The 24,351-nt window shown below is 48.4% G+C and overlaps 12 protein-coding genes across 12 annotated transcripts; 9 read left to right on the top strand and 3 right to left on the bottom strand.

Moving 5' to 3' along the window:
* Positions 1 to 121: 121 nt before the first annotated feature.
* On the top strand, positions 122 to 2,090 carry N7520_008206 (uncharacterized protein; the record flags this gene model as incomplete). The annotated part of the gene is made up of 6 exons (XM_057142140.1): positions 122 to 285; positions 350 to 607; positions 658 to 864; positions 912 to 1,268; positions 1,318 to 1,685; positions 1,747 to 2,090. The coding sequence occupies 6 exons, from the start codon at positions 122 to 124 to the stop codon at positions 2,088 to 2,090; spliced, it is 1,698 nt and encodes a 565-aa protein (XP_056996146.1).
* A 1,507-nt stretch (positions 2,091 to 3,597) lies between these two features.
* Positions 3,598 to 4,409, top strand: N7520_008205 (uncharacterized protein; the record flags this gene model as incomplete). Its single annotated transcript, XM_057142139.1, has 2 exons — positions 3,598 to 3,760; positions 3,820 to 4,409. 2 exons carry the CDS (start codon positions 3,598 to 3,600, stop codon positions 4,407 to 4,409), a joined length of 753 nt encoding a protein of 250 aa, XP_056996145.1.
* A 204-nt stretch (positions 4,410 to 4,613) lies between these two features.
* N7520_008204 (uncharacterized protein) lies at positions 4,614 to 5,086 on the bottom strand (the record flags this gene model as incomplete). Its single annotated transcript, XM_057142138.1, has 3 exons — positions 4,614 to 4,787; positions 4,842 to 4,891; positions 4,954 to 5,086. 3 exons carry the CDS (start codon positions 5,084 to 5,086, stop codon positions 4,614 to 4,616), a joined length of 357 nt encoding a protein of 118 aa, XP_056996144.1.
* Positions 5,087 to 5,304: 218 nt separating this feature from the next.
* Positions 5,305 to 6,401, top strand: N7520_008203 (fumarylacetoacetate hydrolase family protein; the record flags this gene model as incomplete). Its single annotated transcript, XM_057142137.1, has 5 exons — positions 5,305 to 5,332; positions 5,383 to 5,621; positions 5,669 to 5,984; positions 6,050 to 6,146; positions 6,197 to 6,401. The coding sequence occupies 5 exons, from the start codon at positions 5,305 to 5,307 to the stop codon at positions 6,399 to 6,401; spliced, it is 885 nt and encodes a 294-aa protein (XP_056996143.1).
* A 1,412-nt stretch (positions 6,402 to 7,813) lies between these two features.
* Positions 7,814 to 9,510, bottom strand: N7520_008202 (uncharacterized protein; the record flags this gene model as incomplete). The annotated part of the gene is made up of 3 exons (XM_057142136.1): positions 7,814 to 8,623; positions 8,683 to 9,177; positions 9,262 to 9,510. The coding sequence occupies 3 exons, from the start codon at positions 9,508 to 9,510 to the stop codon at positions 7,814 to 7,816; spliced, it is 1,554 nt and encodes a 517-aa protein (XP_056996142.1).
* Positions 9,511 to 10,488: 978 nt separating this feature from the next.
* N7520_008201 (uncharacterized protein) lies at positions 10,489 to 12,917 on the top strand (the record flags this gene model as incomplete). Its single annotated transcript, XM_057142135.1, has 4 exons — positions 10,489 to 10,530; positions 10,654 to 10,669; positions 10,777 to 11,291; positions 11,379 to 12,917. 4 exons carry the CDS (start codon positions 10,489 to 10,491, stop codon positions 12,915 to 12,917), a joined length of 2,112 nt encoding a protein of 703 aa, XP_056996141.1.
* Positions 12,918 to 13,481: 564 nt separating this feature from the next.
* N7520_008200 (uncharacterized protein) lies at positions 13,482 to 14,237 on the top strand (the record flags this gene model as incomplete). The annotated part of the gene is made up of 1 exon (XM_057142134.1): positions 13,482 to 14,237. One exon carries the CDS (start codon positions 13,482 to 13,484, stop codon positions 14,235 to 14,237), a length of 756 nt encoding a protein of 251 aa, XP_056996140.1.
* A 428-nt stretch (positions 14,238 to 14,665) lies between these two features.
* N7520_008199 (uncharacterized protein) lies at positions 14,666 to 15,161 on the top strand (the record flags this gene model as incomplete). Its single annotated transcript, XM_057142133.1, has 3 exons — positions 14,666 to 14,830; positions 14,892 to 15,014; positions 15,066 to 15,161. 3 exons carry the CDS (start codon positions 14,666 to 14,668, stop codon positions 15,159 to 15,161), a joined length of 384 nt encoding a protein of 127 aa, XP_056996139.1.
* A 378-nt stretch (positions 15,162 to 15,539) lies between these two features.
* On the top strand, positions 15,540 to 16,148 carry N7520_008198 (uncharacterized protein; the record flags this gene model as incomplete). Its single annotated transcript, XM_057142132.1, has 3 exons — positions 15,540 to 15,704; positions 15,775 to 15,897; positions 15,954 to 16,148. 3 exons carry the CDS (start codon positions 15,540 to 15,542, stop codon positions 16,146 to 16,148), a joined length of 483 nt encoding a protein of 160 aa, XP_056996138.1.
* A 421-nt stretch (positions 16,149 to 16,569) lies between these two features.
* abp2 (putative ARS binding protein Abp2) lies at positions 16,570 to 19,150 on the bottom strand (the record flags this gene model as incomplete). Its single annotated transcript, XM_057142131.1, has 2 exons — positions 16,570 to 18,441; positions 18,491 to 19,150. The coding sequence occupies 2 exons, from the start codon at positions 19,148 to 19,150 to the stop codon at positions 16,570 to 16,572; spliced, it is 2,532 nt and encodes an 843-aa protein (XP_056996137.1).
* A 903-nt stretch (positions 19,151 to 20,053) lies between these two features.
* N7520_008196 (uncharacterized protein) lies at positions 20,054 to 22,150 on the top strand (the record flags this gene model as incomplete). Its single annotated transcript, XM_057142130.1, has 1 exon — positions 20,054 to 22,150. The coding sequence occupies one exon, from the start codon at positions 20,054 to 20,056 to the stop codon at positions 22,148 to 22,150; it is 2,097 nt and encodes a 698-aa protein (XP_056996136.1).
* Positions 22,151 to 22,696: 546 nt separating this feature from the next.
* N7520_008195 (WW domain-containing protein) lies at positions 22,697 to 24,306 on the top strand (the record flags this gene model as incomplete). Its single annotated transcript, XM_057142129.1, has 4 exons — positions 22,697 to 22,764; positions 22,820 to 23,060; positions 23,124 to 23,273; positions 23,326 to 24,306. The coding sequence occupies 4 exons, from the start codon at positions 22,697 to 22,699 to the stop codon at positions 24,304 to 24,306; spliced, it is 1,440 nt and encodes a 479-aa protein (XP_056996135.1).
* Positions 24,307 to 24,351: the final 45 nt, after the last annotated feature.

Raw genomic sequence — 24,351 nt, 5'->3', positions numbered from 1 at the left:
TGGGGTAAATATACGCGGGGCTTGGTCCTACAGTGAGTGGTTCATTTCGGAATTCTCTTTTTTTCCTCAAGCGGCGATGGCTGTCATCTCACTTCTTTACCACTAAAGCAATCATTAAACCATGGCTGACCGGATCAAGTTCGCGGAGCCAATCTCAAAGAAAACACAGTATGGGCCGAATCGCGGCAGGGGGAATGGGGAAAAGGGGTCAGCACAGAGATCTCTTTCACCGGGGAGTGAAATCGTATACCCGACAGGATGGAGGCTCGTTCTTACTACTATTGGGTAGGTATAATGCGTATGTTGGAACTTGGGGCTAGTGAACGAAAGGCTTACGGATTTCTGGCAGGCTCTTGATTGGCTTCTTTCTTTCCAACTTGGACGTTACCATCGTTAGCTCCTCTCTTACCAACATCACCGATAGCTTGAATGGATTCGAGAAGCGGAGTTGGATTGTTACGGGGTACTTGGCCACCTATACAGGGTCCATGGCGATATGGACTAAACTCAGTGATATAGTTGGGAGGAAGCAAACGACTATTGCTTCGCTTTTCATCCTGCTTGCATTCTCTATTGGATGTGGATGCGCTCAGACAGTCAACCAACTGTGAGGATTCCTGGACTTTGATATGCGGATCGAACTAATTTTGCTTGTAGCATTATATGCCGAGCACTCCAGGGGATAGGGGGCGCTGGCGCCTATGCCCTAGCCATTCTTTGCATCTATGAGATCGCCCCGAAGGAGAAACTTCCCACATACAGTGGCATCATGTCATTCTGCTTAGCGGTTGCAGCTTTAGCCGGGCCAATTATCGGAGGTGTGCTTGCACAACACGCGGCCTGGAGATGGGTTTTCTTTATCAAGTATGTGAATGCGTCATAGTTTGGTCCGATTGCTAACATCATCGCAGTGCTCCCCTATGCGCAGTTGCCATCATTATAATTATGGTTGCGATGCCGAAACACTTCGGCCTTGACCAACACACTCCTTCTTTCAGAACAAGGGCATCATATCGCTCATTTGCCAATCTAGACTTTGTGGGCTCATTTCTGATGATCGCGGGTTCATTCTTGATCGTTACAGTTTTGAACGAAGCAAATCTTGCTTTTTCCTGGGACTCCAGAGGCTCGATAGCTCTTCTCGTCCTGACGGGCGTTTCTTGGATCGCCTTCTTTGTCTGGGAGTGGTACCTGTCGGGCATACCTGGCGCAGACCCCATCTTTCCAAAACGATGGCTCTGTGATCGTCCATGGATGGGTATCCTGATGTGAGTTCTCATCTTGCTCATTTTTGCCATATAATCTGACAAAACCCAGCTCCTCTTTTGTTACAGGTGCAGTTTGGAATGTCGTCCTGGTGTATGTCCCCCAACAAGCCCAGATTCTTCTAGGACAGTCGCCTCTCGACTCCGGTGTGTATCTCATTGCATATTCTGCGGTCGCAGCCGTCGCGGCTGCGATAATCAACATAGCCAGCTCGAAAGGGCGAATTCCGTTCCTTTATTCCCTACTTGTGGGATGCATAATCCACACAGTCGGAGTTGGGCTTCTGTCCACCATTACCCGGTCGGAAGGCTACCATGCAACAGATATCGGGTATGAGGTTATTGCTGGTGCCGGGATTGGTATTACGCTGGGCATTCTATTGCTGTCAACACCTTATATCGTCGAGGACAGAGATCTCGGTATGCATTGACCTAGGTGATCAATAAGAGTGTATTGGACTGGTATTAACATGCTTTACAGCAATTGCCACTGGAACGGTCGTCCAACTACGATTCCTCGGCGGTGCTATCGGTCTCGCCATCGCATCCAATATCCTCAACAGCCGCCTGGCACATCATTTGAAAGGCGTCTTAACACACCACGAAATACACCTATTTCTCGAGAACTCGACGACTTTGAAAACCCTATCTCCACATCTTCAAGACGATGTGAAGAGAGTATTTGCCGATAGTTACCGTATCCAGCTGATAGTCATGATCGGCTTTGCAGCCGCTCAGCTACCGGCTATTCTGCTCTTGCTAAAACCCGGACGGCAACTTGCTGCAGACAAGGACAAGGTATCCTCGGCTACAAGGTCGGGATAACTACATTGGATTTATATCATACAGGCGTTCAGGCATGGGCTTTCCCAGCGTTCTTTCCAATCTCAACCATCGCATTCAAATTCATTTATCTTATTGATTTCTGCAAATCAGCTTATAAGGGTGTTTTCGTTCTCTTCGTTGGCTTCCGCGAAGGAATTGAACCTACTTTCTTCAAGTCAGTTGCACATTTTATGGACATGTGCATCAAGTGATCCTAGGAGAAGGTCATCCCTCCGAATCTCAGTATCCTCAACTTGTGTCTGCAGGCACTGCCCAATCAAGAAACCCAAATATTATATTCATGGCCTTCTTTTCCTTTAGACGATCTCCATAATTATCTATATCACAGTGAACTTTACAGGCATAGCTTACAATTATCTCTGAAGGAAAGCAGAATATCTCCAGTTATCATGCCCTCGGCGATTGGATCTCGGTAATTGGACTTTTGGTCCACAGTCGGATCAGAACCTCGATTTACACCAAACACAACCATTTGAAGCATTTATCAAATTGCACACGTCTCGGTACTGATACATATCGCTCGGATCTCGTTGCTAGTAGAGCATCAGAGCCTGTTATAATAATATCTCAGCTAGGCCGATTTACTCCGGAACAACTCTCAATCCCAACCATGATAAATATTTATATCGAGCACCGAGCATACCACCAGGAAAAATAACTTTCAATTGATACAAACTTGCGTAACCTCGAAAGTCAACTGGATCGTACATAAATACAACGTGAGCATAAGATGACTGCACAGTGCCTGTGTTGCAAAAGTTCCAAGGCTAAGGGTCAAGTTATCTGATTGCCGATCACCTAAATTCTCCGCAGATTAATTTCCTACACTTCACACTCTCCACAGTCCAAATCATCCACACATTCGCAAGGTCCTTTTTCTCCAAAATTAATCATTCCCGGAGTCCAAATCCTAGTTTGTGTATGATAATCAGAAAATATCCTCGGCTATACCGTCTATTTCCGTGCTGAGTGATCCTCGGAATTAGTGAGTCCCTTAAGTCCGTTGACGTAGTATGAATCATGGCACAGAACCAAAGTTTATAAAGCCCTGTGTGGTCTTGGAGGAAAGGACTCGGGCATTTGAGACAGACCACTACAACAAAATATCTGAAGCGAATACAATAATTAGGAAAGTGATGTCGAATTACATCACAAAGGTCGCGATCGTCGGGGTATGTGATTCTATGGTTTCGACTCTATTTGCTCGCCAGTCCTCCACCACCTCAAGATTGAGATAATTGAACATTGAATGAAAAATGGACTCAATTTTGATTCTCTTAACTTCACGAACTAAATACTAACAAGTATACTAAGGCCACTGGCCACAGTGCCCGCTTCATGACTGATGCCCTGCTTAAGACAGGAAAGCATACCATCACAGCCCTGACGAGATCCGGAAGTCCAAAGACTCTTCCAGTCGGTGTTTTAGCTAAGGAAATTGACTACAGCAAAGCAGAGACGATCGTGGAAGCACTCAAAGATCAAGATGCTAGTGATCACACTAAGTGGCCATGCCCCAGAAGGGACAGAGCTGCAGCTCATCAAGGCTGCGGGTGAAGCAGGTGTGAAATGGGTTTTGCCGAACGACTGGTCTCCCAGTACAACGAATGAGGCCATGAACCAGGATATTCCGATATTCCAGCCCAAGGGTAAATAGTCCGAAAATTTGATGTTCAAGGAATGTTGTTAATATGTGTCTTGATAACAGCTGAGCTACGGAAAGCCATTGTCAAACTTGGCCAATGCAGCTTTATCAGTCTTTCCACTGGATTCTGGTACGAATGGAGTCTTGCCATTCCATCAGCCTTTGGAATTGATCTGATCAATCATACGGCGACTTTCTTCGACGATGGAGAGACAAAGATCACAACCTCCACCTGGCCGCAGGTTGGTCGTGCTGTCGCCGCTCTGCTCAGCCTGCCTATTAAGCCTGAAGGATCTGACCAGGAAGCGTGTCTCGAGAATATCAAGAATCAGGTCGTCTACATCAAATCATTCACGGTTAGCCAGAAGGACATGCTGGAATCTGCTATTCGCGTGACTGGAACCCAGGAATCGGACTGGTCTATTTCGAAGGAACCGGCGACTGAACGTTGGGCAAATGGTATGAAGGAGATGAAAGAGGGCAGTCGTATTGGGTTTGCCAAGATGCTCTACACCCGTGTCTGCTATCAGGATGGCGCGGGGAATATCGAACACAAGGGTACTTTGAATGCATTGCTTGGATTGCCAACGGAGGATATTGACGAGGCGACCAAGGCGGCGATTGAGCGGTCCAAGACTGATCCTTGGGAATGAGCTGCATCAATACACGTGCATAGATGGCTTTGACACGAAATGTGGGGGAGTCCCGATATCGGCATGCGTGGGATGTGGGGAAGATCGTCACGAGGTACTGGAACTACGAATGCCAGACTACAACATTGACATTGAAGCCATTGTGTTTAAAAAATTGATACAATTTTATTGTCAAATATATACATGAATTCATGCGATCATAATCTAGCTGTCCAGCAGCACAGGGACCTTCTCGACCAGGTAATCGACGATAGCATCGGGGCCGTACTTGACTTGCAGGCCTTCGGGGATGGCGTGGAGCTTGATGTCGGGAACAATGGACCTGGCAATATCGTGGATCTGCTTGGCCTCCTCCTCGGTCCACATGGAAGCACTGAACTGTGGAAATGTAAGTTGGAGATTCTCGGATAACCCGGAGTGGGGATAACTTACCAGAACGTTCGGCTGGTGCTCCTTGACCTTGGCTTCGACCTGATCGATGGCTAGAGGGTTGAGGTTAGTTTGAGAATTGGTTTGGGTAGAAACTGTATTGAAGGACACTCACAGTCACAATTGTCGACGTGGATGATCTCGTAGCGATCCTTGAGCTGATCGGCGACACGACCGATGAGACGCTTAGCGCGCTCGGGAGCGGTGTTGACAGTCACGAGACGGAAAGGACCCTTGGGAGCAGACATTGTAAAGAATTGGATTCGTTGTCGGAGAAAAAGAACAGCGATATAGCGGGGTATTTATTTCCTTCCGCTGTCTTCCCCTCGTTGCCACCTCCCCACATTGTCTGTGTCCGGCTTATCCAGGCGGGATAGATTTACTCCGCTTTTATCGATAAGTACAAATACAAGTAAGGTCTTCCTTGACCTTCTCGTAAAATCAAAATTCTACACACATTTCAACTATGTCGACTATTGCCTCTACCTTTTCGCGTGAGTTTCCTTATTTTTAGACCATTGATGGTTGAGGCTGACGATTCTAGGCCTGGTGCGCTTCGTTCCCAAGTCGGACTCCTCCAAGGTTCTCATCGGAGAGCCTGTGGATGCGGAGCTTGATGTTGGTCTGGCTTTGTACAAGGGCCAGGAGGTCTCCGTGCGCCCATTCACCGGTACCTCCGTTTTAAGCCCTGGTGAAGTCACTACCGGCACTGAAGTTATTGAACGCCTTCTCTCCCCTCTCGCAGAGGAGGAAGTCGGATCCATCCGCTGCGTTGGCCTTAACGTAGGTGTTCTGAAAGCCATGAGAGACTCCAATCTAACAATCAATAGTATGTTTCGCACGCTAAGGAGATGGACTTGTCGCTCCCGGATGTGCCGGTCCTGTTCCTTAAGCCGTCCACAGCCCTTGCGGATCCCTATCCCGCTCCGACCATCCTGCCCAAGATCACACAGACCGACAACACCGGTGACTACGAGTCTGAGATGGTCATTGTTATTGGCCGTGATGCAAAGGATGTGCCCGAGTCCGAGGCTCTTGACTATGTTCTCGGCTACACTGCTGCCAACGATGTTTCTAGCCGTACCTACCAGATGAACCAGAGCCAATGGTGCTTCTCCAAGGGCTTTGATGGCTCATGTCCCATTGGTACGATGACGATATAGTCTCATTACGAGGAGACCGTGGAAGATCTGAGGCTAACTTAACAATAGGACCCACTCTTGTTTCCGCCAAGCTTCTTCCCGATGTTAGCAAGCTGCATATTCGCGGCCTCAAGAACGGAGATGTCATGCAGGACTGCCCTCTGACGTACGTATCTGGAACTTCAATTATGAACCTAAAAGCTAATGACAATACAGTGACTTGATTTTCTCCGTTCCCCAGCTTATCAGCTTCATTTCTCAGGGTACCACTTTGCGGGCCGGTACTATTATTCTCACTGGCACTCCTCCCGGTGTCGGTGCCGCTAAGAATCCCAAGCAGTTCATCAAGGCTGGTGATGAGTTTGCTGTTGAGCTGCTTCCCCACGTTGGTACTCTGATTAACAAGATCGAGCACCAGTGATTGACGACTATATAAATGAATACGAATGAGGAACTGACGGAGAAATGACCCTGTCAATGTATATATTTATAGGATGCAGGTATATAGATGCCGAAAATATGCACTTAAGATTCCTAGAAGAAACATGTCTACGTGTCAATGGCCTACAACATTTCGATGTTGATTGATGTCTTGACCTTAAATGCAGAGAATGCAAAACTGCCTACCTGAGGTGCCTGTCAGAATTGTCTCTGCACTTGGCTAGGGTCACCTGCACCTGCATGTTGGCATGCATAGGGTTACCGTATTCCAAGGTTCGCGCAAATAGACCTTCAGACGTCGGTGTCACTCTTGGAACTTGTGCTGAAAGTCACAAGCTAGCTGTTCCAATATTAGAAACCAATCAAATGTTCGCAAGTCATTTTGATTGATTGTTCAATATTCATCCGCAGCACTGATCCTTTCCACCAATAAAGATACCGGGATATGATTTCTTCCCCAGCGGAATAAATCATATCCGCTCAATCATCGGCCCATTCTCGGCCTTGGCTGTATGACATTATCTACCAAAATCCAGTCAAAAACAAACCAACAGGGATAGTCATTATACTTTTTGGGAAAATCCTGATATACTGATTACTTTGAAATTGAATACGTGAGATTGAATAAATGGTCGCTGATTAAATCATATAATGATTGCTCGTTTTGAGATTTTATAGCCTTTCGGCATACCGATGATTTACATAGTAACTCAGCTATAGCTACATCCCTATATTGAAAATGGCCATCATTAAGATTATATCGGCATGCATAGCGGCAGTGGGAGTAAATCCAACCAATAGCACCGAAATTCAAAGCCGATAATCGCATGATTCAGATATGTGCCTACGTCTGGACCTGGTCAGGGGCCGATGACTTTTGCCGCTACGGGCCAGTTTCGGGATTGAGCACCGAGCTGTCCCGATCGGCTTGCGTTAAGGGACCGGCTTTTTATTTACGCCGGAGATTTTCTTGATGCTTTTCTATTTGACTTTTTTTATAACAGCTTGTTCATTTACTTTTTCTCAACCAGGTTTCCAAGATCGGAATGCTTTTGCTCTTTCGAGATTGCTTCGTGGTTCTTGTATACCTGCACAACCTGACTGGCTGTTCAGTCTACTACTCATTTCCGCCTTGAACAAGATGAGCTGGTCAACTGACTCACATTTGAATATCTGTTTATTCATGGTAATTGCACCAATGCTTGCTTATTATACTATATACAGGCACAGGTCGCAGGATTCTCGATTCGAATATGTCCAGTCTAAGCATCCGATACCGATTCAATGCGTTTGTACCGTCCCAACCGATCGCTCCAGAACACCCAAAGCCAATTCAAAGATAGCTATCAAATCATGAAAAATCAAAACCGCCAGAGCAAACAAAAAGTCGATTTACTCTTCATGGCGCATCTTCTTTCCACGCATGTGCAAGAAAATGGTTGGAATTACACTGACAACAACGATCATCGCACAACAAATTCCAGAAGCAGGTGCTACTCCTACACTCTCAAACATGGCTGAGAACCAGAATGGTCCGAGGAAACCCCAGGTCTGGCGCACAAAGGTGATGAACACACCAATGCTGGCGGCTTCTTGGGGGTAACAGTCGATGGCATATGTGATCATCACTGTGGTGACAAGCTGGTTGCCAACGGCGCCAATTCCCGTGCCAATGATGGGAGCCACGCTCCAGTGACCAGAGGCGGAAGTCTGGGTGCAGACTAGGAAGACAATAACACCAATCATGGTCAAAGCGAAGCCGAAGTAGCTGAGCCATAACCGGAATTCAGGGTCGGGCTTGCGATTAATGCGATGGGCGCGACGTCTCATCCACAGGTCGGACAAGTGACCTCCCAGCTGCTCACCAATCAAGGATCCGATGATGACACCAAGGAACTGGAGACCCAGTTGTTCGGCGTTAAGTTTAAATTTCTCCTGCAGGAGTTGTGGTACCTCGACTGTTGACAAGATGCTACCGAACAAGAAGATCATCGCATACGCACAGGCTGGGATGAGGATGGATGGATGACGGGCCATGGTAAGTGGTCGAATAAACTCGTACCATGTGAATGGAGTCGGATCAATCCGACGAAGCGTCAGATACTCTTGCTTCCAAGCAGGCCGGGTTTGGTCTACGCCGCCGCCCAGATAACGGGTCTCTGGCCCGAAGAAGAGGTACAAAATAAACTGACCACCATTGATCTGTTGATCAATTCGAGTTAGCGGGCGTTCATCTGACTAACACTGAAATGCTCACTTACCATGGCTAGGATCCAGTAAATCCACACAACACCGGCACGCTGGGTGACAAATCCGAAGATGAGTGGTCCGACCGGTACGCCCAGTGTGACCATGAGTGTCCAGATACCCATATAACGGGCTCGATCCTTCTTGAAAGTCGTCTCCATGACCACCGCACTGCCAATTGCCGCGGCCGGGGAGATGAAAAAGGCCACCAGGGCACGACAAGCAGCGAGCGATGCATAGGTAGTGCTCTTGGCACAGCCAATGTTACACACCAAACTCGAGATAAGAGACAGAAGGAAAATCGGTCGGCGTCCATAACGATTGGACAGGGGTTTCCAGAAGAAGGGGGCGCCTCCCAAAATCGCAATCTGGAGGGAAGTCAAGTAACTCGCAGTTTGGACAGGAATGCCCAACTCTGCGGCAATGTCGGAGTAGGCAGGAATGATGGCGGCGGCGGTAAATGTACCCATGCAAGCGTGAAAAGCTACAAGGATGAGATTTGCCATTTTCTGCATTTTCAGGATTAGTGTCTGGATTTTTCGCTCTCGGCTCCCCAATCGTTAGATAGGGGTCTCTATTCAAGGGAGACGCACCTTCCATTCAGGCCAGTTGTATGGGTCAGCTGGACCCATGCTGGGAATTGGATCAAGTTCCAACGTGCCATGTCGCGCAAGAAGATACTCCCGGTGGGCTTTAGGGAGACGTGCTGCGACTGATTCTTCATAGGTAGCGGCTTGGCCAGCACCAGCACTTTCAACAAGATCAATGTCCACCTTGGAGCCCGGGTTCTCCACAAAGTCTTCTGCCCGAGAAGGGCCTGGGTGTAGCTCAAGAGATGTCATTGTGGGCGACACCAGTTGAGAGAGGAAACGAAGCAATTCCAAGAGATGGGAATTCAAACGCTGTATCGATTGGTGTTGGGGAGAAGTAGAGAAAAGAACTACGAGTACAAGAAATGCGAAAAGGCCCGAGGGAAGAAGTATTTAGAATTGAATTTGAAGATGATTAATCGGAATTCGCCGCTATCACCCACATGGGGAGGCCAAAGGCTTGGTAAAGGGCTGGCGTACCAAAAACAGGTCACGGTGAGTGTTCATAACAAGCCTAGCGGCAAAAAAAAATCGGAGATACGGCCCATGGGGTATTATTTGCCGGGGGTCGGCTCGCCAGGAGAGAAATGCGGAGGTCTCCACGGCCCACCGAGTGGACTCTCAACATCGGGATCGGCGAGTCAAGAGCCAGCTTCGCCGGCATTCCATGTCACGAGATTAGTCACCGAACTTTCCTGGCACTTGAGAACGGCTAGCCGATGAAGATTTTGGCTGGTCATGCGGCACACTCACAGGCAGCTAATTACCGAGTACTGACAGCTGGATGATCTTGGCGTATTTCCCCGTATCAGATCCCCAGAGTATTCCTCCGTTCAAGGTTTTTATTTTACACTATCCGGGGTTTTCAGCCTTGGCATCCACAAGTCCCTGGTAACTGATCTGGTGACCCCGGGGAGAACCTGGGATGTTGGGACCACACACAAAGGTTGGGAACACGCTCCGGATCTAAAAGACCAAAAAAAATCAAATAACAAGTTTCCATATAAAATCAACTGCATGATATCCCCCAACATTTGGTTTCCATTGATTCGGTGTAAGGGATGTGACTATGCGAAATTCCGCGAGGCGGAGAGATGAAAGGTTAAGGGAAGAATATAGTGCCACATCCCCACAATGACCTGCTAATCCCCACATCAACTTCTCTTTTCCTTCACCACTTTGTCTTCCCACGCTTCCCCTCGAAACGTGATGTCAATGGAGATGGAGATCATGACGACTGCATCAGCAGGGGTAAAGAAACTTGTATGTCGTGTATGTCAAAAAGGATTCACCAAAGCTGAACATCTGCGAGTATGTTTTTCCCGTCCCCACGATTTTGAGGGGCAGCTCCCCCAATGCAGTAAATCCCCAAACACAGAGCTAACACTGGTTCAGAGACATGAGCGTTGTCGTAAGTACAAGTTTTGTTCTATTCTTATCATTGTTGGGCCGATGATGCCTTTTAATATATTTCCCTTACCGAAAGAAGCCGCCGGCTGACCGGAAGGCGTTGGACAGACACCGGATCTAAGCCTTATGTCTGTAAGGAGTGTCGCAGACCATTTGCCAGACAAGATGCTCTTGTTCGGCATGAGAAGCTGCATCAGCGTGATATGAATTCAAGGGATGGCTTACACCAAGCTTCCGTTCCCCCGTCTCTAGATCCCATGACTTCATGGGAATCAAGCAGCGCGTCTACAGTTGATCCAGCTTCCACTTCAGCTACTAGTCGGTCTTGGGATGAGCCGCAAGTTGTGCACCATTCGGCTATGCAAAATGTGAACGATTTGGATTTCGCTCTGGTCTGGCCTGATTCGGAGAATCTATTCCATAGTCTCATGTCCTCGGAAGCTACCGATCAATGGCAGATCCCGTTGGGGACACTGCCATTCCCACCGGTCGTGCAAGAAATAAATGGTGTAAGTTTTGGTTCACCAAACTCATTTGATGACCGAAGCTCATCAATCGGCTCTATTCCGTCCGGTGGAGGACACCAAGCCGTGCGGGATGTGACGGACATGATTACTAGCTCGGTACGTTTGACTCCGAACTTGGCAGCAAATTTCAAGCCTCGGGAAATCCGAACTCCAGTGAGAACGCTATGCTAATTTCGACCCTAGTCCTCGAGCGTCACCGCTGCCGTCAAAGCCACATCGATCACATCCGTCTTTCTAGATGAATGTCTTCACATGTTCTTTGTTCGTTTCATTCCAACATTCCCTCTACTGCACCGAGCAACGTTCGTCTTTCGAGAATGCTCCCATTCCTTACTCCTTAACGCTATAGCCATCGGTTCATTGTACCTTGGCCCAAGTGATGCTGTTGCGAAAGGGGAAGCTTTATGGCGGCTTGCACATACTGCTGTTGCCACCTCATGGCAATCATTAATCACACACAATGGCCCATATGACGCCTGCAAGGGCGTGCAGTTGATGATCACTGCACTTCTCGGTCAAATATACGGAGGATTATCCAGGAATCGTGCAATTCGGACCACAAGCCAAGTCTTCCGTCCACTTGGCTTCTTCTGGGCTCGCCAATGCGGAATGTATGACAGTGAGCCATATTCGATGGAGAATCTACCTTCAAACGACGCCCCTGCTGCCGAGAAAGATCATCAGTGGCGGATATGGGCTGCACGGGAAATACAGCAGCGTGCTTTGCTTGCATACTACGTCCTTGATGGACTGGTAGCCCAGATGTCTGGTGATGGACCATCTGCCCGACATGTCTCGAATCCGATGAGCCTTCCCAGTAGCGAACCCGCTTTTGATGCGAGCAGCCCTGATGAATGGCTGGCACACATGCACTCTCAAAAACCCGATCAATCCTCCTTCCGACTGGTCTTTCGGTCCTTGTTCCCACCCGTTGGTAATTTTAGGGCCCTGGACTACCAATTCTCCGCCTTCGCTCTTCGGGTCGTATTGGAGGGCCTTCAGTCCTTGATCTCTGACGGTGATGATGAAATGGCAGTGGACGTTCCTGGCCAATCTGATGTACGAAGAGCTTTAGCTCAAGTGCACGAGACCATCTCTATGAGTATACATTTCTCTGCTGCCGAGAGGCTAGAGCTGCTTTTGCGCTGGCATACCGTCTGCCTCGATACAATGATCAACTCAACTGTTTTAGCTCGTCATGTCTGTTCTCGTTACAATATTTCCCAACATCTATCCGGAGGCTGTCGAACAACCCGTCCAGGGTTCGACCTCATTCAATGGGTCGACACCGAGGACGCCAAGCGAGCGGTCCTCCACGCCGTCGCCATTCAAGACATCATCGAGCAATTACCTCGTGGTCGTGCGCACGTCGTGCACATGCCAAGCTCCTTGTTTGCTGCAGCTACGATCTATGTCGTCTTTACTCTTGCTGGGGTAACGACCGTCCATCTCCCCCGCAATATCGTATGGCAAGATGCCCTGCTGTCCCATTCAGACCTCCATCTCGGCCACGATGACATCCGCCCCCAGTCTGGTTCCGAGACACGGTGTTTCGTGACAACGAACCAAGGAATGTCTCCCGTTCTCACTGGTGGTGCTGTACGCAACCTTCTGTACGAGCTCAACTCCATTCAAAAGCTTTTCCGCTGTCTTTCATCACAGTGGGGAATAGCTCATGACATGGAGAATATTATCGCCCAATGGATTCAACTATGTCACTAGGCTGGAGCTGGACTCCGTCGCCTGAATATCTTGTTTCTTCACTCCTTGGATTCCTCAACGTGGCTATGGCTTTCTATTTACCTTATTGATTTTTCAAGTTGTATATACGGCGCCTTTGCCCATAATGAATCATGACATGCATTAGACCGATCGATCTGGTCTGACACCAGAAAAAGACTTCTATCAAGACTTGAATTATAGGAACGGATGGCTGAATATCCCCAAATTTAGCACACCTGCTGGAGTTTTTTTTCATTACCAATTGACTCGTCATATATTTACTTTTATGATTGATAAAAGTTCCCTGCTATTTTTTCTATTTTTATCATTGTTACTATTTTTACTATTTTTCATGATACCCATTAGCTGTGGCACCTAAAGCGTGGGCGGGAATTCCACCGACACTAGTCCCAATTAAAACGTACCGCCTGAACAAGATTTAACCTACTTCTCTTCGCTTTGACTTATCCATTAGTCCCCACTGCATTCACAGCCTCTAAAACCACGCATCAATTGGTTTCAATTAAAGCCGCTGCATTGAAAACAAGAACACCACCTTCGCTTATGTCTGAAGTCACATTTTTCCTTGCGCCTACCGACGGCAGCGTCCAGCCATCTTCAGGCCGTGGCAAACGACTCACCGCTGCAGAGGAGGCTATGCTTATCAGCCTTTGTGTGGAGAACAAGCACGGAGAGCCATTTTCCGATAAAACGAAACGCTTCTGGATGCAAATGTCCGATCTGTTCTTCCATGCCGCTGGCCGTAATTATTCATGGCAGTCTTGCCGACGCTGCATGGCCACATGGGAGGTCAACAATGTGTCACCGGAGTGTCTAACTGAACCTATCACTACATCTACCGAACACGAAATTTCTTCTCCACGACAAATCGTATCCTCCAGGGAACTGAAACCTACTACTTCCACTGGGCCAGTGCCGGAAGCTCTACCCGTACCCTCTGGCATTGCGGCTCCACAGTTTGATCAGTCTGCTGGTTCTGTCCGGCAAATATATGGGGAAGACTCAGGATCAAATACCCCTGATCTGGCTGATGAAACGGATGATGATGGACTACCTACCAACCTCCGAGTTATTCGTGGTAAGAGCAAGTCTATTACCGAGAAGGCCGCCCTTCAAAATGAGCTCTGCTTGTCTGCTTCCAAAGTGATAGAGTCGTTTGAACACCAGATTGCTTACCTGAATGCTGCACTGGAAGATGACCTTGAGCACCGGCGTTGTATTGACAATACTTTTTTGCTGCTCAAGACTCAGCTGGAGGATTCCATTCAAAGATTCAAGAAGCGTGCTGAGGAGAAATGAACATTTATGATTCACGGACTGCTTATGTTCAGGTTTCTGCCCTTGTGTTACTCTCGATTTATGATACCCCTTTGTCATGACTGGCAAATGTTCAGCTATGAATTATATGATACCCATGACAGTCAATTCCAAGTTAGATTTGGACTCAGCTAATTTGATTTGATTTCTAAATTTCATTGGACAAAGAATTTATGTTCTTGAACAAAATACCGCAATTAAGTGGTAGGTGCTCAGGTAGACTAAAGAGAATTTTTCAAGTCAAGTACGCGACTCTGATGTTCCAGGAGAGGGGCAAACATCTTCATATTTAAGTGATGCACTCGTGGGGTGATGATAAGTAACTTTCTCCATCCATTACTCTCCCTCGTTCTTACCACTCATCGTTTTGATTTTTTTCCCTCCAAACCCAACCAACTCCAAATTTCGATATGTCTCCTACCAAGCGACCCCCCTCCAAGGACAGTCCCACCAAAAGGCGGAAGAAATCAGTTGCTGCATCCGAAAAGGAGGCATCCAGCAAATGGAAGGTCCCCGAGCGCCCCACTGACCTTGACTACCTCGCTGTGTTCATCCAGTCTCTTGAGGGTGGAAAGGTATGAACATCAAGGCTCGGCTATCTTCAATCTTTTATGTACTAATTCCATGGTCTCCCAGGTCGACATGCAGAAAGCTGCGAAGAAGCTCCACACGAACCCAAGGAATTTGCTTTATTACTTCTACAAGATCCGAAAGGCCTACGACTTCGAATGGCTCGAGGCTTGCAACACGAAACTCTTAGTAGGTTTCTAACACAGTAACGTCATGACATGAAGATCTAATTTCTTCTAGCCTGATGAGCCTAAGAAGCGCAAGGTAAAGGATGAGCTCGAGATTGTCGAATCCATTGAACGGGACCACGAGGATGATGATGAGGATGCTGTTTGAGCCTTTTGGGGCTGCTCTTCAAAGCCTGGTTCGGTATTTCTTATTCAACGCGGCATTTACGATTTTTTGAAGATTTACAAATTCTGTCTAGGATACATTGGGTGTTGGACCAGATTACAGTGAAGAAAATGTAATTCCACTCAATATCTACATGTCGTTCTGCCATCCAAGAGTAATTTTATACGGTAATTAGTGCTTTTCTGGCTACACACTTTGTACCCAGTGACAGGAACTTTTCACTGGCTTTGAAACATCCCCAGTGTAGAAAGTCCAGTTCCTGTCATTTGGTTTCTTCCTTTTCCCAACTTCCCATTTTGACCTGATCTCTTCCTTCATCTATCCAAACCCATAGAATATTACAACATCTCAACGATTAACATGTCGTCTCCTTCGACTAGCCCGATCAAAACCCCTTCTAAGAGGGGCCGTCCTAAGGCTTCTGGCTCGAAGCCCGCGACTCCCAAGCTACCTCGTGACGAAGATCTTCAAGATGCGAAGGCTCTCGTCAACATGCTCAAGTCATTTGACAGCCAGCAGAAGAAGGTTATTTTGACTTTCTCCAGACAGCACATTTGCACTACCATTTCCCAGCTAATATCCATTTTCACTTCAGGTTGACCTGACTGAATTCGCTGCTCTGATGAGGTACAAGAATGTCCGATCCGCTGGAAACACCTACAATCGATTGCGCAAGACTCACGGACTAAAGGTCGAGGCGTTCTCAGTCCGCCCCAAGGTACACAATTATCCCTTCACTTGTTCTTTCCATGTGACACGGTTGATATTTCTTAGGACTCGGGGAAAATTACCAAGTCTACTCCTACCAAGTCTCGTTCTGTGAAGGGAGCGGCCAAAGCTGAGCTCTCCGAGGATGAGGAGGAGGCTCGTGCTTTTGACGAGGGCGTTATCTTTGATGATGACGAAGAGACCAGCGCTAAGGAGTCTAGCGAGGGTCTTAATGAGGGAGAGGCTCAGGATGAAGCTTAAGCTCTGGGACATACTCTTGCTAATTTTTTCGGTGAGTTTGGATTGAAATCTCTTTATTGGTCATGTCTAATCGTGGTACGAAAGTCACATCTCGAATCTACGATCTACATATGGCGACCATCTGGGAAGTACAAGTGGCATGGCGAGCAGAATGGACAGAGAATCGCGGAGCCAAGGATTTTCTGACCACTACGCTTTTCGCCAATTCGATATGTCAATTGCATTTTTGCGGTCTGGTTTAGCGTCTTACTTATTTGACTTTTTCAAATGCATATACATGCAACATAAACATAAACATCCTAAAAGTAGCCCCAATATGAGCCCAGAAAATCAATGACATGCTATTATGGGTATCTTCTTATGAAACAAAGCAAGGCACATATATTCAACAGGGTATATTATCAAAGATGCAGGTCAATGATTAGATATCAGCCATGACTGATTCAACGATCTTGCGCTTGTACTGTGACAGAGCACGATCCTTCTTCAACATTTGCGAGCGAAGTTTCATGAATCGTTGCTTCCAGGTGGCATCGGAGGCAGGATTATCACCATCATCATCATCCTCCAAATCAATGCTTGATATATTGTCATTCTCAGAGATCTTGCTTTGACGATCGGAGGACGGATCTGGCGGGGGCGGTGGCTGTGGCAGTTGCAGTGGTGGCCCAACAAAGTTAATTGCAGAATTTATGTTTCCGACCGCTGTGTGTGTTGAAAAGTGACCAGTGGGATTATAATCAAATGAGACACTATATCTAGGCTCTTTCTGTGCCTGGCCATTTGCGTCCGGAGTTGGGTGTTCAATATGGACAACCATAGGAACAGGCCGGGGAGCTGCAAATCCGAAGTAGTGCCCCACGCCAAGATTAAAGGCCAGAAGGTAAGAATGTAGCTCAATCGGAAGTTTGGCGTACTGAGCCGATGAATTGAATACCATCATGGTAGCTAACCCATTGGCCTCGTCTGGACTCAGTTGTGTGGGTCTCATCACCCGCGCCATTAACAGCTCACTCGAGAGGGCGCGGATAATTTCATCAAATGGTATTTTCGGAGCTGCCTCTAAGGCTCTTTGATCGATAGTGGGGCCAGGTTCACCGAGTGAACCCCTGTGATCGGCGTGTTGAGAGGCGTGAGGGTGAACTTGAGGGTGAATTTGAGGATGTATCTGGGGATGGACCTGAGAATGCGCTTGAGGGTGGACTTGAGTGTGAGTCTGCAGATGAGGCTGAGAGTGAGCCTGTGGATGAGCCTGGGGATGGACCTGTGGATGAGGGTGCGGATAAGGCTGTTGATGAGCCTGTTGATGAGCTTGAGAGTGGGGTTGCTTATTTGCCTGAGCATGAAGTTGAGGCTGGCCCTGAGATTCTGTGGGCTGAGGGATAACTGCCCCGTTGACACCATTGACTAACAATGTCGGTGGAGTAGCGAGTCGTACCGGCGCCCCCATATGCTGAGGAACTTGCAGTTGAAGTTTCCCGGGTCTACCTTGTGCAGCTGGAGTTGGAGACTGGTTATATGATGGCGTTGGCACGGCGCCTGGTGTACCATTCTCCACAATTTGTGGAGTTGATTGAGGAATAGAATTTGGCGGAATCTGCGATGGCTCTCTGCTTGGCTGAAGTTGAAAGGTTGAGAAAGAACCGGATGAGGGCTTATTCGGGGGTCTGCCCCGACTCTTTCCGTTAGACGAATTATTGCTGGCTGGCCAAGCTGACGAAACCGCAGGGCCATGTTTGCGCTTCGCGCGAGTTTTCTCTCCAGATGATGGCGTTACAGCAGAACGCGGCTCGGCCGACATGATCATATCCGGCTGATGACCACGTGGAAGAATTGCAGACTGTGGATAACCCGCGGGAGATGTCTCTCGGTCTGGAAGCCTCCATTGTAAATCCCGGCTCTGCTGTTCCGAGGTACCAGGTGGTGGGAATGAAGAATTTGCATTCATCCATGTATCCTCCTCAGGAAAGGCGCTGAAAGGTATAGCGCTCTGCGGAAAAGTCGCAGAGTGGTTATGAAAGCCACCTGGTGGTAAGCCTCCTACCGAAGTATCCAATGAAGGACGTTTGGCTGTCTTTTCGTCGTCGAGCTCCCTTTCATCGGCCCTTTTCCTGCCTCTCTTGGGCTTCCACTGGGGCACAAGAGCTCGAAGAGCGAGATCCTCTTCCAACGGCACACCATCACGAGATTCACTCACGAATGGACCGGAGGCCGGTAGCTGGGTGTAGTAGGGATGGGGATGCCCAAGGCAATATTCAAAGAATGAATCGACGTGCATAGCACGCATCCAACGCTTTATCTGGTCAGTCACACAGTAATTAAAAATAATTGTGGCTGCTCACCTTAAGTCGAACAGCATACTGCTGTACTTTCTGTGTACTCTGTTTCTTTTCCATTGAGGGAGGTTCGACGCCTAGCTCGATTGCCAGCTGGATCCATGTCTTGAGTTCCTTATTGTCAAGCTTTCGAATCAACTCGAATAACTTGAAGACACTGAAGCTCTTGCCATCGCTGCGCGGAGGGCAGCGAAATGTCTTCCGAAGCTCAGAAGCGTCGACGGAAGAGGGCACATTGGGATTGCAATAAAAAATAAACAGTACATAGGCGTCATCAATGTTTTCGTCAGTGACATCTCGCGATGGTAGAGCTCTGGACTCTGCTTGATCTGTGGTATCTTTCATTGGCGCATGGCGCAAGACATCAAACACAGGCGGTGACATTGACGGCCCCGAGCGAGCAGCCGATGCGGGTATGGCGGACCTAATTCCCCTTGGAGAAGATTGTAAGCCTCGAGGAGTTTCCCTGCGATGCAAAGAAGGTGATCTATGGGCATCTGCTTGACTGCGCGCACTCCCTAGTGAGGAGGCACTGCGGAGCGAGGACTCCAGCGTCTGCGGGTATCGCGCATATTGTTGAACAACCATCGACGACGCACTGGTTTCGCTCCGAGCTGGAGCTGGTCGATCTGTTGACTCCATTCTGGAGTGGATTGTAGCTTCCATCGAGTTGGACAGGGAGTCAGTTTTGACCCCCAAGCCCCCAACTCGAGTGCGAGCCAAATGAAACCAATAAGTGGAGGCCGGCGATTATGGGGTCTCCGGGCGGGTCGCATCGATCATCTGTTTATCATGACCTCAAGTGTTGGTAAATTAATTCCAAGCGCATATGGAAAGTAAAAAATCCCACACAGGGAATGGAAGCGACAACCTCTCAAGGGAAACCCCTCGAGGTGGCTGGAAGCGCTTTCAAGCTCAAGCTGAGTTCTATTTTGGGCGCATCTAGTGCATCTTAATCAAGTATAGTGTCGTTGCCTGAGGGCGGGGTCGGTGCCTCATCGTATCACATGCTGCAACATCTGAGAAATCAATAAATCTTACTTTTTTATTTTCTCCATAGAATGACAGTGTTGGAATCCGTTGATTGGAAGTTTATGTCTCTAAATATTCAATAAATTGATTGATGGTGGGAATCTAGCTCTGTTTATATGTATTTCCGCCTCCATCATGGGTGTTGAGAGTGACATTTATTGCTTCGAATATATTGGACTCTGACAATTGATGTGACGGGTAATTGTGAACACCAATTATCAAGCAGAGCTTCAGGGCTACCCTTGAGTACATCTGAAGTACTTTGGTCGATAAATGCAATCCAATCTGTATCAAAGACGAGTCATGTGATACGCTAGTCCATATTAGTCATAATTGCCTTTTATCCTTATCGATAACGTCGATCGCTCCTGCCGTCACATCCGCCAAGAGGCCTGGTATCTGCTTTGTCGCATACTCCCACCTGCCCTCTGACATCTTATTGCTCCCTGAACGTTGATACCTTATCTTCAAGCTGGTCGCGGCCATTAAGATCATGTGGTGCCATCATTGATTGATTTAGCGCTGCCATCGTTCATCATGGCACATTCACGTCCTTCTGCTCGCGCCCGGCCCTCGAGACCGATTCGTCAAAACCGAACCCAGGTTTCGTCCTATCATGAGGAATCCACATCTGACGAGTTGGACCAGCTGCAAAATTCTGATCAAAATGTCTCCCGGCGTGGCTCACTATCCCTGCGTCCTCGAAATACACCAAAAACACGCCGATCCTATCGGGAGAAGTCCACCGATGAAAGCCTTGGGGAGCTGTCAGATGAACACGATTTGAATGTCAATCCAACTGCCGCTGAGCTGCCACCTGTGGAACAGATTCCTGCTGCCATTCCCCCGCCCACCTCCCGTGCCCCGCAGCGCACTCGACGTGCTCCACCTCGGTCCACCAAAACCAAACGACCACGGCCAAAGTCAAGAGCACTGGGACAGCCGTCGAAAAAGCGCTCCAAAAATGAGCCCGAACCGTTCTTCGTGGGATCTGGAGTGATTCCTCCATGGCAAACACTCCCGTATCATATCCTCTTTGAAATCTTCCTCCGAGCCTACTACCCTCTTGACGATCCCAAGATCCAAGCAGTTAAGACGCCTGGCAAAACACCGGAGACAAAGTCAGCCAACAACATTGTTGGCATCGCAACTCTGTGCCGTGGGTTTTCGGAAGCTGCTCTTGCAGCTCTATACTACCGACCTCCAGTATTCTCCGCATACCACGGCCATGGACTCTTGAATTTGCTATCGATGCCCTCAGAATCCCAGTTTATTAACTACGCTGGGAAGATCAGAGAGCTTTATATCGATGCTGAAAGTGTTCTTACTTTGAAAAGCGGCCCGACCCTGGGCTATTTTGACTTGCCCCAGTTGCTTCAAAAAACCCCTCGACTCCACACCCTACGCCTCTACCATCCTGAGGATGTGGTCTTCGGGCATCCACCAGTGACTCTTTCCCTATCAAAGTGGAGCTACTCAGAACCGTTATTTTCAGCCCTTGATCAAAGTGGAATCAAGCTGCGCAGTTGGGAGTGGAACGGTCGCTTTCTTGACACGGACTTGTTGCTTCCTCTCATGTTAGAGAAACATTCAAGTCCCTCATTTCAAGGAGTCAAAGACATTCGGCTTGTTCATCTCCTCGACAATAATCGAGAGGACACTTGTGGCAAGGAAATCGCTCTTGCCACGACTCTCAAGGCATTGCCCGACATAGAGCGTCTTGAATTCCACGAGTGCAGCATTTTAACTGGCAGCATTCTAGAGCAACTGCCACTGACACTCCGCTCACTGACGATTTCCAATTGTGATCGACTGGTGGCCAGTAACATTACCGAACTCCTGAAAATCCACGGCGGACAACTTCTCGAGCTGACCCTTAATCACAATCGCCACATGAGTATGGAGTTCATACCCCATCTAGGTATTTGCTGCCCACAACTGGAAAGGTTCAAGGTAGACATGTCCATGTTTGACACGTCAAGCTATCATGACCTTGAACCTCATTTCCCTCAGCTTCTCTATCATGACCAACGTCCAACCTGGCCTGAGAGTCTGCAAGAAATTGAACTGCATCAGCTTCGACACTGGGATTCAAAATTAGGGGAGATGTTCTTCACGTCTTTACTTGAGGCCGCGCCGAAGTTGAAGGATCTACGGTGGGTGGACATCAGTGTCATTCTTCCGGTTGGATGGCGGGATCGTGCTCAATTTCGAAAGAAATGGGTTGACCGCTTGACAGCGGCCTTCTTGCGGCGTAGCCCTCCGCCTAACCCAAACTTTCGTTCTCTACGAAAACGACCGCTGGCTCCTGTTCCACATGCTCCCATTCCCGACGCCTCAGCCCGTGCCAACACCGTAGACGGCGAATCCCACACTTCCAAACGGCACAGCAGCCGCATAGCACAGCAAAAGATTCCCACAGACAACTTAGAGGCGAATTTATCCGACCACGACAATGAATTTGAGCATCTGGAAAATGCCCAGGGAATGTGTCAACATTTCACAATTCGGATTGACAATCAACGACCTAATGAATTCCAATACAGCGAAAAACACTTCCTTGATGATGAAATCAGCGGCGATGAGGACTGGGCAGGCGATGATTTCGAGCCCGAAGATGGCCACGCGTGGTAGTATTGCTCTCGGACTTTTTTTTAATACCTTCATGATTTATTGATTCTACAGGTTTGGGTTGGGGGTTTTAGGTTTAACTCCGGCGTATGAATATGGTAGAAGACGGGGCCGGTGTCTTTGCTTTGATCTGTGAATTGGGGGACTTCGTCTATTCTTTCTGTTTATGCCTAATATGAATTACTAGCCAATACAATGTAACACTATCTGATACTTTTATCCGGTCACATGACGTCGTTGCGCTTGTAATGGCCCATATCCTACTTATCTAGCCTTTATATACCACTCTATGTTGTCCTTTGGGCTTGCTTTTGTATATACTATGTAGTGTATCACCTCTAGTTATATCTAATGGTTTATTTGGATTTCTTTAATTTGAGTTCATGAATTCACAGATAGCCTATCTACTCGTGATATACTCGTGATCGCCTCGCCAAGCCCTCGGAGCCCCACATGATCATCTTAACCTGGAACATATCGCCATTTCCTTTACTCAACTACGATGCTTTCTACATCCTCTAGAGTCTGAAAACTACCTGTCTCAGCATAATGCCTCAAGAGGCTCCGGCGGACACGGCAGGTCCGTCGTCGCCACCTCCCCGAATGCCTGAGGGATGGTACGTCCGCTCCGATCACATGTCCTTTAACCCACTGACGTTCCACGCATCTCAGGCTCCCTCAATGGGAAGGGGTCCAGCGTAAATGGTATTATGTCCAACGAGCGACAGGCAAATCACAGTGGGAAATTCCGACCGAACCAGTCGTTCTCACGCCATCGACAACACCCACATCTATCGGCACCGGCCCCTCACAAGTACCCTCGCGACCATCAACAAATAGCCCCCAAGTGACTGGATTGGCAAATAAATTAGCGGGACGCATTGATGCTGTTGCAGCCAGTGCGAGGACCTCCGTAGGGAATCGCGCTTATTATGTCCGCACATTCATTGCAAGAGTGACACTGATGGCGGATTAGAGCTCACTAGATGCCCAGCTCAATGGACAGTCTGCAGACCCATCGATCGGACATCCGGGGAAACCAGGTTGGTATCACGATCAGACTGGACAGCATATGGGCCATGTATACCACCAAAATGCCCACGTAGGCGAAGGTGGTTATAGTTCGGTATGCCAAGGTCCACCTCGCTGCCACTGGCGCTGTCTAACCGAGGACCTAGGGACTGCATCATAATGGAGCCCCCAGAAACATAAGCGTCGAACCATCAGCATACTATCCCGGCCATCCGCTTGCCAATCATGTCGTTGGCCAACAGCCTTTTATTGGGAACTCTTGGGGTCACGCAGGACAGGCGAGTGGCTATAACATGCACCCTCAAGATTCTTATCAAAACTTGGCAATGGGGCTTCAACATTCACATCAGATGGAGGCATACTCTTCCTCTGCAGCCATTGATGAATGCCAAGTTCCAGGTTTGGGAGCCGATCAACCCCCGCAACCCCAATGGCGGGTGGAGCAACAGCCTGCTCATCAAAGCGCTCCACATTACACGGTTGCCACAAACTCTAGCTCCGCCAATTCATCCCGGCCATATCTCGGGTCGTACCCAACACCCCAAACGAGCGGCTGGTCACATGGAAATTTCACCTCACGATCGTCACAATCATCTGAGCCCTCGCATCCCGGAGGCGATTACAATGCGAATCGGGCCGCCCAACAGACTGGCCACCCGATGTCGCGATCTCAATCCCATCATAGCCTGTTTCATCAGCAAGTCAGTCCTGAAGTTGGTAGCTCTGGAAATCCGCAGCCCCACGGCTACTCCCAACAGCCGATACCTTCTCATGTTCAATACAGCGGCGCTAATATGGTGAACTCCCAATCTGGAATGGGATTTAATTCGATGGTATTCCCGCCAGCCCTGGAAGCTCAGTCCATGGGTCAATTCTACCCAAACCCTCCCTCGCAGCCTGGAGTCCATCAATACCTGCCACAGCAACATCCAAATACCCATGGAGGCAATATCCCCGGTGCTGGGTATTCGCATCAATATGCACAGGCTACTGGTCAATACAACCAGTGGCGTGGTTCAGATCAACACATGTCACGGGTATCAGCCTCGGATTCTCAATTCATTAGTGGTCCATGGGGATCGTCGCCACCAGCATCGGGGCTTCCACCTTCGACTCGATATGAATGATGATGATGCATAGGAGTTGAGACTCTGGCGGGTATGAAACAGCAG

This window comes from Penicillium odoratum (assembly GCF_028828045.1).
Source record: "Penicillium odoratum strain IBT 22623 chromosome Unknown utg000005l_segment0_segment0, whole genome shotgun sequence".
In the NCBI taxonomy this organism is placed as follows: domain Eukaryota; kingdom Fungi; phylum Ascomycota; class Eurotiomycetes; order Eurotiales; family Aspergillaceae; genus Penicillium; species Penicillium odoratum.
Note: the sequence above shows the minus strand (reverse complement) of the source record. Positions and strands in the feature narration are given on the sequence as shown.